Raw genomic sequence first — 15,425 nt, 5'->3', positions numbered from 1 at the left:
GTTGAGCCGGCCCTGAGCACTATACAAATAAATGATGATAATAATGTCTTCATCAGTTCAGGACGGGGGCAAGTGTTAAAGATCAGAACAAAGTTCTAATGTAAACATTTATTGGAAAAACAAAATTGCACAATTGTCGATGTGATCACGTGACAATGCTAGGCACAACTTCCATTTGGATTTTCCATTGCCTAAAACCAGGAAGGAGCAGGTTGCCAAAAAAGGTAGGACGTCCCATGCCGTCCTAAAGATGTTTAAGTCGAGCACTTATAGAACTGCATGGAACATGCTTAAGGTGTCTAAGGGCTACAGTAATGTCCCCTGAAAGCCTTTACATTTGTGCATTGTGTGTTATTTCCTTGAAATCTCCCAGAGTCATGTTTGTGGCAAATAAGCCTGAGATTGGCTACACATGAAGTAACACTGGTAGAAGGGGTAGTGTTATATTGTAGAAGGGGAATAATTGTTAAGTCTGGTAGCTTTATAACCATTGCAAGCTGGCAAAAAACCCCCCAATAAAATGTATGTAAGACTACTTTGATCATTTAAAAATATTATCTCTAAAGTATAAATGTTAATTTTTGTTTTAAATTTTTATACCTTTTTTGATTTAATGTTTTTTTTTTTTTTTTTTTAATATTTATCTACTATTTTAGCAAAAACATACACGTGAATATGGACGAATATTCAAATCTCATTTCGGGCCTCAGTTTGTGGTGTCCATTGCTGACCGAGACATGATTGCACAGGTTCTTCGGATGGAAAGAGAAGCTCCACAAAGAGCCAACATGGAGTCTTGGCAGGAGTATAGAGATTTGAGAGGCAGATCCACAGGACTAATTTCTGCGTAAGTCATATTATAGTTCTTTTCAGTTTTTTTTATTTTAAAGCTTTAATTATATTGCTTTCAAAATGCATGAGAAATTACCAGAACTATTTAACTACCATAGTAAAGCCGCTTAAGATAAGCTCTTTATCTGGAGAATTTTAAGATTTATTTAAGATTTCATAAGTGGTCGCTCTGTTTCCAGAAAATGAGAAATTTGCAACAATGAAGTACATGTACATGCCCATGTGCACATCTTAAACTGGTTGTAAACTGTATTTTGAAAAATAAATACATTTTTTCATATAAAGAATAATAAAAATATCATCAATCAAGAATGAATCAAGAGATGTCTCTCTACTACAAACTAAAATGTAACAAGTTCTTTAAAAGATAAAATAAAAAGTAACTCCTTTTTCAAATGTCCTTTATTGATGATTTTCATCCAACACTAGGCTCTGAAAAAATACCAATATTGGCACTGTACTTTTTTTTTTTTTTCTCCTACATTGGTGTATCCGGTCCACGGCTTCATCCTTACTTGTGGGATATTCTCAATCCCTACAGGAAGTGGCAAAGAGAGCACATAGCAGAGCTGTCCATATAGCTCCCCTCAGGCTCCGCCCCACCAGTCATTCTCTTTGCCGCTCTAACTAGTAGCATCTCCACGGGGGTGGTAAAGAGTATGTGGTGTTAGTTGTAGTTTTTATTTCTTCTATCAAGAGTTTGTTATTTTAAAATAGTGCCGGCTTGTACTATTTACTCTGCAGCAGAAAGTGATGAAGATTTCTGCTCAGAGGAATATGATTTTAGCACCAGTAACTAAAATCCATGGCTGTTCCCACGCAGGACTGTTGAAACCAGAGAACATCAGTTGGGGGGAACAGTTTGCAGGCTTAACTGCTTCAGGTATGATCAGTCATTTTTCTAACAAGACAATGTAATGCTAGAAGACTGTCAGCAATCCCCTTTGGGATAGGTAAGCCATTTCTCCAACATAGGTGTGTCCGGTCCACGGCGTCATCCTTACATGTGGGATATTCTCTTCCCCAACAACAGGAAATGGCAAAGAGCCCAGCAAAGCTGGTCACATGATCCCTCCTAGGCTCCGCCTACCCCAGTCATTCTCTTTGCCGTTGCACAGGCAACATCTCCACGGAGATGGTTAAGAGTTTTTTGGTGTTTAAATGTAGTTTTTATCCTTCAATCAAGTGTTTGTTATTTTAAAATAGTGCTGGTATGTACTATTTACTCTGAAACAGAAAAGAGATGAAGATTTCTGTTTGTAAGAGGAAGATGATTTTAGCAAACGCTACTAAAATCGATTGCTGTTTCCACACAGGACTGTTGAGATGAAGTAACTTCAGTTGGGGGAAACAGTTGGCAGACTTTTCTGCTTGAGGTATGACTGGCCACATTTCTAACAAGACTATGTAATGCTGGAAGGCTGTCATTTCCCCTATGGGGACCGGTAAGCCATTTTCTTAGATTAAGTAAAAGAATAAAGGGCTTCATAAGGGCTTAAAAAACTGGTAGACATTTTTCTGGGCTAAAACGATTACTTTGCTAAGCATATTTTGCAGATTATAACTCTTAATAATTATTATAATCTTGGGGATTGTTTTAAAAAACGGCAGGCACTGTATTAGACACCTTTTTCAGATGGGGGCCTTTTCTAGTCATAGGCAGAGCCTCATTTTCGCGCCACTAATGCGCAGTTGTTTTTGGAGAGCAAGGCATGCAGAGGCATGTGTGAGGAGCTAAGAACCACTGAAAAAGCTTATAGAAGTCGTCATTTGGTATCGTATTCCCCTCTGGGCTTGGTTGGGTCTCAGCAAAGCTGATAGCTGGGACTGTATAGGGGTTAAATGTAAAAACGGCTCCGGTTCTGTTATTTTAAGGGTTAAAGCTTTCAAATTTGGTGTGCAATACTTTTAAGGCTTTAAGACACTGTGGTGAAATTTTGGTGAATTTTGAACAATTCCTTCATACTTTTTCACATATTCAGTAATAAAGTGTGTTCAGTTTAAAATTTAAAGTGACAGTAACGGTTTTATTTTAAAACGTTTTTTGTGCTTTGTTGACAAGTTTAAGCCTGTTTAACATGTCTGTACCATCAGATAAGCTATGTTCTATATGTATGAAAACCAAGGTTTCTCCCCATTTAAATTTATGTGATAATTGTGCCATAGTGTCCAAACAAAGTAGGGACAACGATGCCACAGATAATGATATTGCCCAAGATGATTCCTCAAATGAGGGGAGTAAGCATGATACTGCATCATCCCCTTCTGTGTCTACACCAGTTTTGCCCACACAAGAGGCCCCTAGTACATCTAGTGCGCCAATACTTATTACCATGCAACAATTAACGGCCGTAATGGATAATTCTATTGCAAACATTTTATCCAAAATGCCTATTTATCAGAGAAAGCGCGATTGCTCTGTTTTAAACACTGAAGAGCAAGAGGACGCTGATGATAACTGTTCTGACATACCCTCACACCAATCTGAAGGGGCCAGGAGGGAGGTTTTGTCTGAGGGAGAAATTTCAGATTCAGGAAAAATTTCTCAACAAGCTGAACCTGATGTTGTAACATTTAAATTTAAATTAGAACATCTCCGCGCACTGCTTAAGGAGGTATTATCTACTCTGGATGATTGTGACAATTTGGTCATTCCAGAGAAATAATGTAAGATGGACAAGTTCCTAGAGGTTCCGGTGCCCCCCGATGCTTTTCCTATACCCAAGCGGGTGGCGGACATAGTAAATAAGGAGTGGGAAAGGCCCGGCATAACTTTTTGTTCCTCCCCCTATATTTAAGAAATTATTTCCTATAGTCGACCCCAGAAAGGACTTATGGCAGACAGTCCCCAAGGTCGAGGGGGCGGTTTCTACTCTAAACAAACGCACTACTATCCCTATAGAAGATAGTTGTGCTTTCAAAGATCCTATGGATAAAAAATTAGAGGGTTTGCTTAAAAAGATGTTTGTTCAGCAAGGTTACCTTCTACAACCAATTTCATGCATTGTTCCTGTCACTACGGCAGCGTGTTTCTGGTTCGAAGAACTAGAAAAGTCGCTCAATAAAGAATCCTCGTATGAGGAGGTTATGGACAGAGTTCAAGCACTTAAATTGGCTAACTCTTTTATTTTAGATGCCGCTTTGCAATTAGCTAGATTAGCGGCGAAAAATTCAGGGTTTGCTATCGTGGCGCGCAGAGCGCTTTGGCTAAAGTCTTGGTCAGCGGATGTGTCTTCCAAGACAAAATTGCTTAACATCCCTTTCAAAGGTAAAACACTGTTTGGTCCTGATTTGAAAGAGATTATTTCAGACATCACCGGGGGAAAGGGCCACGCCCTCCCTCAGGATAGGTCTTTTAAGGCTAAAAATAAGCCTTTCGCAGAAACGGACCAGCCTCTAATTCTACATCCTCTAAGCAAGAGGGTAATACTTCACAACCCAAACCAGCCTGGAGACCGATGCAAGGCTGGAACAAGGGTAAACAGGCCAAGAAGCCTGCCACTGCTACCAAAACAGCATGAAGGGATGGCCCCCGATCCGGGACCGGATCTGGTGGGGGGCAGACTTTCTCTCTTCGCTCAGGCTTGGGCAAGAGATGTTCAGGATCCTTGGGCACTAGAAATAGTTTCTCAAGGTTATCTCCTGGAATTCAAGGATCTACCCCCAAGGGGAAGGTTCCACAGGTCTCAATTATCTTCAAACCAAATAAAAAGACAGGCATTCTTACATTGTGTAGAAGACCTGTTAAAGATGGGAGTAATTCATCCAGTTCCAATAGGAGAACAAGGGATGGGGTTTTACTCCAACCTGTTCATAGTTCCCAAAAAAGAGGGAACATTCAGACCAATTTTAGATCTCAAGATCCTAAACAAATTTCTCAGGGTTCCATCGTTCAAAATGGAAACCATTCGAACGATCCTTCCCACCATCCAGGAAGGTCAATTTATGACCACGGTGGATTTAAAGGATGCGTACCTACATATTCCTATCCACAAGGAACATCATCAGTTCCTAAGGTTCGCTTTTCTGGACAAGCATTACCAGTTTGTGGCACTTCCATTCGGATTAGCCACTGCTCCGAGAATTTTCACAAAGGTACTAGGGTCCCTTCTAGCGGTTCTAAGACCAAGGGGCATTGCAGTAGTACCTTACTTGGACGACATCCTGATTCAAGCGTCGTCTCTGTCAAAAGCAAAGGCTCATACGGACATCGTCCTAGCCTTTCTCAGTTCTCACGGATGGAAGGTGAACAAAGAAAAAAGTTCTCTGTCCCCGTCAACAAGGGTTCCCTTCTTGGGAACAATAATAGATTCCTTAGAAATGAGGATTTTTCTGACAGAGGTCAGAAAATCAAAACTTCTAAGCTCTTGTCAAGTTCTTCATTCCGTTCTTCGTCCTTCCATAGCGCAGTGCATGGAAGTAATAGGATTGATGGTTGCAGCAATGGACATAGTTCCTTTTGCACGAATTCATCTAAGACCATTACAACTGTGCATGCTCAGACAGTGGAATGGGGATTATACAGACTTGTCTCCGACGATTCAAGTAGATCAAAAGACCAGAGATTCACTCCGTTGGTGGCTAACCCTGGACAATCTGTCACAGGGAATGAGCTTCCGCAGACCAGAGTGGGTCATTGTCACGACCGACGCCAGTCTGGTGGGCTGGGGCGCGGTCTGGGAACCCCTGAAAGCTCAGGGCCTATGGTCTCGGGAAGAATCTCTTCTCCCGATAAACATTCTGGAACTGAGAGCGATATTCAATGCTCTCAAAGCTTGGCCTCAACTAGCAAAGGCCAAATTCATACGGTTTCAATCGGACAACATGACGACTGTTGCATATATCAATCATCAGGGGGGAACAAGGAGTTCCCTGGCGATGGAAGAAGTGACCAAAATAATTCAATGGGCGGAGGATCACTCCTGCCACTTGTCTGCAATCCACATCCCAGGAGTGGAAAATTGGGAAGCGGATTTTCTGAGTCGTCAGACTTTCCATCCGGGGGAGTGGGAACTCCATCCGGAAATCTTTGCCCAAATAACTCAATTATGGGGCATTCCAGACATGGATCTGATGGCGTCTCGTCAGAACTTCAAGGTTCCTTGCTACGGGTCCAGATCCAGGGATCCCAAGGCGACTCTAGTGGATGCACTAGTAGCGCCTTGGACCTTCAACCTAGCTTATGTATTCCCACCATTTCCTCTCATTCCCAGGCTGGTAGCCAGGATCAATCAGGAGAGGGCTTCGGTGATCTTGATAGCTCCTGCGTGGCCACGCAGGACTTGGTATGCAGACCTGGTGAATATGTCATCTGCTCCACCATGGAAGCTACCTTTGAGACAGGACCTTCTTGTTCAAGGCCCATTCGAACATCCGAATCTGGTCTCCCTCCAACTGACGGCTTGGAGATTGAACGCTTGATTTTATCAAAGCGTGGGTTTTCAGATTCTGTAATAGATACTATGATTCAGGCTAGAAAGCCTGTAACTAGAAAAATTTACCATAAAATATGGAAAAAATATATCTGTTGGTGTGAATCTAAATTATTCCCCTGGAACAAGATAAAAATTCCTAAGATTCTATCCTTTCTACAAGAAGGTTTGGAGAAAGGATTATCTGCAAGTTCTCTGAACGGACAGATCTCTGCTTTATCTGTTTTACTTCACAAACGGCTGGCAGCTGTGCCAGATGTTCAAGCATTTGTTCAGGCTCTGGTTAGAATCAAGCCTGTTTACAGACCTTTGACTCCTCCCTGGAGTCTAAATCTAGTTCTTTCAGTTCTTCAAGGGGTTCCGTTTGAACCTTACATTCCGTAGATATCAAGTTATTATCTTGGAAAGTTTTGTTTTTGGTTGCAATTTCTTCTGCTAGAAGAGTTTCAGAGTTATCTGCTCTGCAGTGTTCTCCGCCCTATCTGGTGTTCCATGCAGATAAGGTGGTTTTGCGTACTAAGCCTGGTTTTCTTCCGAAAGTTGTTTCCAACAAAAATATTAACCAGGAGATAGTTGTACCTTCTTTGTGTCCGAATCCAGTTTCAAAGAAGGAACATTTGTTACACAATTTGGACGTAGTCCGTGCTCTAAAATTCTATTTAGAGGCTACTAAAGATTTCAGACAAACATCTTCTTTGTTTGTTGTTTATTCTGGTAAAAGGAGAGGTCAAAAAGCAACTTCTACCTCTCTTTCTTTTTGGCTTAAAAGCATTATCCGATTGGCTTATGAGACTGCCGGACGGCAGCCTCCTGAAAGAATCACGGCTCACTCCACTAGGGCTGTGGCTTCCACATGGGCCTTCAAGAACGAGGCTTCTGTTGACCAGATATGTAGGGCAGCGACTTGGTCTTCTCTGCACACTTTTGCCAAATTTTACAAATTTGATACTTTTGCTTCTTCGGAGGCTATTTTTGGGAGAAAGGTTTTGCAAGCTGTGGTGCCTTCCGTTTAGGTGACCTGATTTGCTCCCTCCCTTCATCCGTGTCCTAAAGCTTTGGTATTGGTTCCCACATGTAAGGATGACGCTGTGGACCGGACACACCTATGTTGGAGAAAACAGAATTTATGCTTACCTGATAAATTACTTTCTCCAACGGTGTGTCCGGTCCACGGCCCGCCCTGGTTTTTTTTTTAATCAGGTCTGATGAATTATTTTCTCTAACTACAGTCACCACGGTATCATATGGTTTCTCCTATGCATATTTCCTCCTGTCCGTCGGTCGAATGACTGGGGTAGGCGGAGCCTAGGAGGGATCATGTGACCAGCTTTGCTGGGCTCTTTGCCATTTCCTGTTGTTGGGGAAGAGAATATCCCACATGTAAGGATGACGCCGTGGACTGGACACACCGTTGGAGAAAGTAATTTATCAGGTAAGCATAAATTCTGTTTTTTCTTAGACTCTGTATAAAATGATGGCTTATATTAAGGGCTCTATGCTGGTTGACACTAATTGTGGGCTTAATCGATTGCTTTTTAGCATGTTTTTGGCTATAAATAAGGTGTTTTTTCAAACTTTAAAACACTTTTGGGGTTTAATTTGCGCCTGGCACTTAGACACCTAATCTAGTCAGAAAGGCCCCTCCACTCTGGAATGAAGAGGGAGGAGGCCTCATTTTCGCGCCTCAATTGCGCAGTGTTTTTTGACTAGGCAGTTCATGCAGCTTCACGTGGGGAGTCCAGAGGCTCAGAAAAGGACTCCAGAGAGGCTTATTTGCTACCAAAATAATCCCTAAGGAAGGTAAAGGCCACAGTGGAAGCTGTGGCAGGGGACTGTACTGTGTTAACCGGTTAATAACTGTTATTAGCTCCGGTTTGGGCATTAAGGGGTTAATTGGTCTGAAAACTTGTGTGCAATCTTTTCAAAGCATTAAGACACTGTGGTGAAAATTTCATTAAAATCGGATGTTTGATGGTTTTTTGATGTTTCAGTAATAAAGTGTGCACTTTTATTATTTAAAGAGACAGTAACGTTTTTGTCAAAAATAATTTTTATTGCATTGAAGTTCTGTTTATGTCTGTCAAACATGTCTGAACCTTCAGATAGCCTATGTTCTGTATGCTCAAAGTCCAAGGTGGTTCCCCCATTAAATTTATGTGTGAAATGTGCCATAGCGTCCAAGCAGCTTAAGGACCATACAATCACACTTAAAAATATAGCCCAAGATGATTCTTTAGCTGAAGGTAGTGAAGATAGCTCGCTATCCTCTCCTTCTGTGTCAATACCAGCTATGCCCGCGCAAGCGTTGCCCAGTACATCTAGCGCACCAATTGTGATTACTATGCAACAGTTAGCGGCAGTAATGGATAATTCTCTTTCAGCATTTTTATCTAAACTGCCAGCTTTTCCTAGGAAGCGTGATTGCTCCGTTTTAAACACAGAAAATGAGCAAGCTGACGCAGAGGATAATTTATCTGTAGTGCCCTCACATCAATCTGACTTGGCGGTGAGGGAGGGCCTGTCTGAGGGAGAAATTTCTGACACAGGGAAAGTTTCTCAGCAGGCAGAGCCTGATGCCATAGCATTTAAATTTAAGCTAGAACACCTCCGCGCCCTACTTAAGGAGGTCCTAGCTACACTTGATGATTGTGATCCTTTGGTGATCCCAGAAAAATTGTGTAAAATGGACAAATTCTTAGAGGTCCCAGTACACACTGATGCATTTCCGATACCTAAGAGGGTGGCGGATATCGTGACTAAGGAGTGGGAGAAGCCAGGTGTACCCTTTGTTCCCCCTCCTATATTTAAGAAAATGTTCCCAATTGTTGACCCTAGAAGGGACGCATGGCAGGTGGTCCCTAAGGTAGAGGGGGCAGTTTCAACGCTAGCTAAGCGCACGACTATACCAGTAGAAGACAGTTGCGCTTTCAAAGATCCGATGGATAAAAAATTAGAAGGTTTACTTAAGAAAATTTTTGTTCAACAAGGTTTTCTTCTACAACCAATTTCTTGCATTATTCCTGTAACCACTGCAGCTGCTTTTTGGTTTGAGGAATTAGAAAACTCCCTCCAGAAGGAGACTTCTTATGATGAAGTCATGGATAGAATTCACGCCCTCAAGTTGGCTAATTCTCTCATTACAGATGCCGCTATGCAGTTGGCTAAATTAGCGGTGAAAAATTCCGGCTTCGCAATAGTAGCGCGTAGAGCGCTTTGGCTAAAATCGTGGTCGGCGGATGTGTCATCCAAAACAAAATTGCTTAATATTCCTTTCAAGGGTAAGACCCTATATGGGCCAGAGTTGAAAGAAATTATTTCAGATATCACTGGGGGAAAGGGCCATGCTCTCCCACAGGATAGACCTTTCAAAGCTAAAAACAAGTCTAATTTTCGTTCCTTTCGCAATTTCAGGAACGGACCGGCTTCTACCTCTACAGCCACTAGGCAAGAGGGTAACGCACCCCAGCCCAAACCGGCATGGAAACCAATGCAAGGCTGGAACAAGGGTAAACAGGCCAAAAAGCCTGCTGCTGCTACCAAGACAGCATGAAGGGGTAGCCCCCGATCCGGGACCGGATCTAGTAGGGGGCAGACTTTCTCTCTTTGCTCAGGCCTGGGCGAGAGATGTTCCGGACCCCTGGGCACTAGAAATTGTCTCTCAGGGGTATCTTCTAGAATTCAAGGACCTTCCTCCAAGGGGAAGGTTCCACATGTCTCTCTTATCTTTAGACCAGATAAAGAGACAGGCATTCTTACATTGCGTAGAAGACCTTTTTAAAAATGGGAGTGATACACCCAGTTCCAACAGCAGAACAAGGACTGGGATTTTACTCAAACCTGTTTGTAGTTCCCAAAAAGGAAGGAACTTTCAGGCCAATTCTGGACTTAAAGATCCTAAACAAATTCCTCAGAGTTCCATCATTAAAAATGGAAACCATTCGGACAATTTTACCAATGATCCAGGAGGGTCAATATGTGACTACCGTGGACCGAAAGGATGCGTACCTGCATATTCCTATCCACAAAGATCACCATCAATTCCTGAGGTTCGCCTTTCTGGACAAGCATTACCAGTTCGTGGCTCTTCCCTTCGGATTGGCCACTGCTCCTAGAATTTTCACAAAGGTGCTAGGGTCTCTTCTAGCGGTGCTAAGGCCAAGGGGCATTGCAGTAGCACCTTACCTAGACAACATTCTAATACAAGCGTCGTCCTTTCACAAAGCAAAGGCTCATACAGACATTGTTCTAGCCTTTCTAAGGTCCCACGGGTGGAAGTTGAACATAGAAAAAAGTTCTCTGTCCCCGTTCACAAGGGTTCCCTTCCTGGGAACAATAACAGACTCAGTAGAAATGAAGATCTTTCTGACAGAGGCCAGGAAGTTAAAACTTCTGAACACTTGTCAAGTTCTTCAATCCATTCCTCAACCCTCCATAGCTCAGTGCATGGAGGTAATAGGACTCATGGTTGCAGCAATGGACGTGGTTCCATTTGCTCGAATTCATTTAAAGGGACAGTATACTGTAAAATAGTTTTTCCCTTAATGTGTTTACAATTGCTTTTTTTACCAACTGCAGAGTAAAAAATGTATGAAAATTAGCTTTTTAAGGTTTATTTCTATATATTAAAGCTCTGATTTTGTGTTTTGAAGCCACAGCCTAATAAAATAGGTTGAGCTTGTAGGTATAATCTGATCTTATTACTGTATCACATTGTGCACATATACCTGCTTCTTTATCTTATATCTGTCCTTAAAACAATCACCAATACTTTGAGAGAACAATGGAAAATCAACATTTTATTACCTTATCTCTGCTTTATCACACTGGGAGTGTAATTTATACTGCTGGCTGTGTTTACAAAGCTTATCTATAGCTGGTACGCGCGGCCACAAACTTTCAGAATAGGTGGGGATACTACTTGCTAAATTAACAATTTCAAATGCCAATATAAGGGTAAAGGAGCTACTTGTAAACAATTTAATACACTCCAGCAGGTAAAGTGGATCATTGGGAACAAATTAAAGGGGAGAAAATTTTTGAGTAAACTGTCCCTTTAAGTCCATTGCAACTGTGCATGCTCAAACAGTGGAATGGGGATTATGCAGATTTGTCTCCCCAGATTCAAATGGACCAGAAAACCAGAGACTCAATCCTCTGGTGGTTGTCTCTGGATCACCTGTCTCAGGGAATGAGTTTCCGCAGACGGGCGTGGATCATTGTCACGACCGACGCCAGCCTCCTAGGCTGGGGCGCGGTCTGGGAGCCCCTGAAGGCTCAGGGTCTATGGTCTCGGGAAGAATCTATTCTCCCGATAAACATTTTGGAATTGAGAGCGATATTCAATGCGCTCCAGGCATGGCCTCAACTAGCGGAGGCTAAATTCATCAGATTTCAGTCGGACAACATGACGACTGTGGCGTACATCAATCATCAGGGGGGAACAAAGAGTTCCCTGGCGATGAGAGAGGTATCCAAAATCATCAAATAGGCAGAGGATCACTCTTGCCATCTATTAGCAATTCACATCCCAGGAGTTGACAACTGGGAAGCGGATTACCTGAGTCGTCAGACTTTCCATCCGGGGGAGTGGGAACTTCACCCGGAGGTTTTTGCCCAGTTAACCCAACTATGGGACATTCTGGATCTGATGGCGTCACGTCAGAACTCCAAAGTTCCACGTTACGGGTCCAGGTCCAGGGATCCCAAGGCGACATTGGTAGATGCCTTAGTAGCGCCTTGGTCGTTCAATCTAACTTATGTCTTTCCACCGTTTCCCCTTCTCCCCCGGCTAGTAGCCAGGCTCAAACAGGAGAAGGCTTCGGTAATTCTGATAGCCCCTGCGTGGCCACGCAGGACTTGGTATGCAGACCTGGTGAATATGTCATCGGTTCCACCATGGAAGCTACCTTTGAGGCAGGACCTTCTAATTCAAGGTCCATTCGAACATCCAAACCTAGTTTCTCTGCAACTGACTGCTTGGAGATTGAACGCTTGATTCTAGCTAAGCGTGGGTTTTCGGAATCGGTTATAGATACTCTGATCCAGGCTAGAAAGCCTGTCACCAGGAAAATTTACCATAAGATATGGAGGAAATATCTTTGTTGGTGTGAATCCAAAGGTTACTCATGGAGTAAGATTAGGATTCCAAGGATTCTAGCCTTTCTCCAAGAAGGATTGGAGAAAGGTTTGTCAGCTAGTTCCTTAAAAGGACAGATTTCAGCTCTCTGTTTTGTTACACAAGCGTCTGGCAGCAATGCCAGATGTTCAGGCGTTTGTACAGGCTTTAGTCAGAATCAAGCCTGTCTATAGGCCTGTGGCTCCTCCATGGAGTCTAAATTTAGTTCTTTCAGTTCTTCAAGGGGTTCCGTTTGAACCTCTACATTCCATAGATATCAAGTTACTATCTTGGAAAGTTTTGTTTTTGATAGGTAACTCTTCTGCTAGAAGAGTTTCTGAATTGTCTGCTTTGCAGTGTAATTCACCTTACCTGGTGTTCCATGCATATAAGGTTGTTTGACGTACCAAACCTGGTTTTCTTCCAAAAGTGGTTTCCAATAAGAATATTAACCAGGAGATAGTTGTTCCTTCTCTGTGTCCTTACCCAGTTTCTAACAAGGAACGTCTGTTGCACAATGTTGATATGGTTCGTGCTTTAAAGTTCTATCTAAAAGCAACTAAAGACTTCAGACAAACATCGTCCTTGTTTGTCGTCTATTCTGGCAAGAGGAGAGGTTAAAAGGCGACTGCGACCTCTCTGTCCTTCTGGCTGAAAAGCATCATCCGGTTGGCTTATGAGACTGCTGGAAGGCAGCCCCCTGAACGAATTACAGCTCACTCTACTAGAGCTGTGGCTTCCACATGGGCTTTCAAGAATGAGGCTTCTGTTGAACAGATCTGTAAGGCAGCGACTTGGTCTTCTCTGCATACATTTGCCAAATTTTACAAATTCGATACTTTTGCTTCTTTGGAGGCTATTTTTGGGAGAAAGGTTTTACAAGCAGTGGTGCCTTCTGTTTAGGTTACCTGACTTGTTCCCTCCCTTCATCCGTGTCCTAAAGCTTTGGTATTGGTTCCCACAAGTAAGGATGAAGCCGTGGACCGGATACACCAATGTAGGAGAAAACAGAATTTATGTTTACCTGATAAATTTATTTCTCCTACGGTGTATCCGGTCCACGGCCCACCCTGGCATTTTAGTCAGGCTTAAATTTATTTTTCTAAAACTACAGTCACCACTGCACCCTATGGTTCTCCTTTTTCTCCTAACCGTCGGTCGAATGACTGGGGGGGCGGAGCCTGAGGGGAGCTATATGGACAGCTCTGCTGTGTGCTCTCTTTGCCACTTCCTGTAGAGATTGAGAATATCCCACAAGTAAGGATGAAGCCGTGGACCGGATACACCGTAGGAGAAAGAAATTTATCAGGTAAACATAAATTCTCTTTTTTTTTTTTTTTTTTTTTTTTAAACCAATATTTTTATTAATTTTGTGCAATAAGTTGTACAACCAGTTGAAACATTGCGGGTTGTACCCCGTTCCATAGTAACAACGTAGAAAGGTCACAAACAAATGTTGATACATAACAATAAAAACAGTAAATTAATACTTAGGTTCTAAATTGGGGGATGGGAGTGAGAGGGGGAGTTCCACAGCTTGGCAAGGGGGAAGGAGGGTGAGGGTCATTTTGAAAAAGTTTGTATGTTCCTTGATTAGGTCATTGTGCTCTAAGAGTGAGCGTTAATTGTGTTTGAATGAGGCTTTAGGTGAGCTTCTCGGGGGGGTTCATTGTGTCATCTGGTTTTCGTGATGATATCTGGGGTAGTGGGGGTTATGTTCTTGTGTTCGGGTTAGGGTTCTAAAAATTCTGTAGGCTTGTTTATCAGCCTCTTTAAAACATGTTTTTTTGTTGCTAATGTTTTAGAGGATATCTCTAATTCTATATCTGAAAACACTACTTTTGAATTGCTACATTGTGATGTAAAATGTAGTCCTATGACATTACTAGTTTTATCCTTCTTTCCCCAAAAAAAAGTTAATCTATATTTCTCCAACATAGGTGTGTCCGGTCCACGGCGTCATCCTTACTTGTGGGATATTCTCTTCCCCAACAGGAAATGGCAAAGAGCCCAGCAAAGCTGGTCACATGATCCCTCCTAGGCTCCGCCTACCCCAGTCATTCTCTTTGCCGTTGTACAGGCAACATCTCCACGGAGATGGCTTAGAGTTTTTTAGTGTTTAACTGTAGTTTTTTTATTCAATCAAGAGTTTGTTATTTTAAAATAGTGCTGGTATGTACTATTTACTCTGAAACAGAAAAGAGATGAAGATTTCTGTTTGTAAGAGGAAAATGATTTTAGCAACCGTTACTAAAATCCTTGGCTGTTCCACACAGGACTGTTGAGAGGAATTAACTTCAGTTGGGGGAACAGTGAGCAGTCTTTTGCTGCTTGAGGTATGACACATTCTAACAAGACGATGTAATGCTGGAAGCTGTCATTTTCCCTATGGGATCCGGTAAGCCATTTTTATTCAGACAGTAAATAAGGGCTTCACAAGGGCTTATTAAGACTGTAGACATTTTCTGGGCTAAATCGATTCATATATACACATATTTAGCCTTGAGGAATCGTTTAATCTGGGTATTTTTGTAAAATAATATCGGCAGGCACTGTTTTAGACACCTTATTCTCTAGGGGCTTTCCCTAATCATAGGCAGAGCCTCATTTTCGCGCCGGTATTGCGCATTTGTTTTTGAGAAGCATGACATGCAGTCGCATGTGTGAGGAGCTCTGATACATAGAAAAGACTTTCTGAAGGCGTCATTTGGTATCGTATTCCCCTTTGGGCTTGGTTGGGTCTCAGCAAAGCAGATACCAGGGACTGTAAAGGGGTTAAAGATAAAAACGGCTCCGGTTCCGTTATTTTAAGGGTTAAAGCTTCCAAATTTGGTGTGCAATACTTTTAAGGCTTTAAGACACTGTGGTGAAATTTTGGTGAATTTTGAACAATTCCTTCATACTTTTTCGCAATTGCAGTAATAAAGTGTGTTCAGTTTAAAATTTAAAGTGACAGTAACGGTTTTATTTTAAAACGTTTTTTGTACTTTGTTATCAAGTTTATGCCTGTTTAACATGTCTGAACT

General features: G+C 42.2%; 1 protein-coding gene across 1 annotated transcript in view; it reads left to right on the top strand.

The window, feature by feature from the left end:
• Positions 1 to 15,425, top strand: part of LOC128645254 (cytochrome P450 27C1) — a 570,060-nt gene that overhangs the window by 69,588 nt on the left and 485,047 nt on the right. The window contains exon 2 of the mRNA XM_053698100.1: positions 657 to 847. Within this exon, the coding sequence (XP_053554075.1) occupies positions 657 to 847 (191 nt within the window). The remainder of the gene's footprint in view (positions 1 to 656; positions 848 to 15,425) is intronic.

The sequence above is a fragment of the Bombina bombina genome, chromosome 1, assembly GCF_027579735.1.
Source record: "Bombina bombina isolate aBomBom1 chromosome 1, aBomBom1.pri, whole genome shotgun sequence".
Lineage (NCBI taxonomy): Eukaryota > Metazoa > Chordata > Amphibia > Anura > Bombinatoridae > Bombina > Bombina bombina.
The sequence above is the reverse complement of the archived record's forward strand: the minus strand, read 5'-3'. Positions and strand labels throughout refer to the sequence as shown.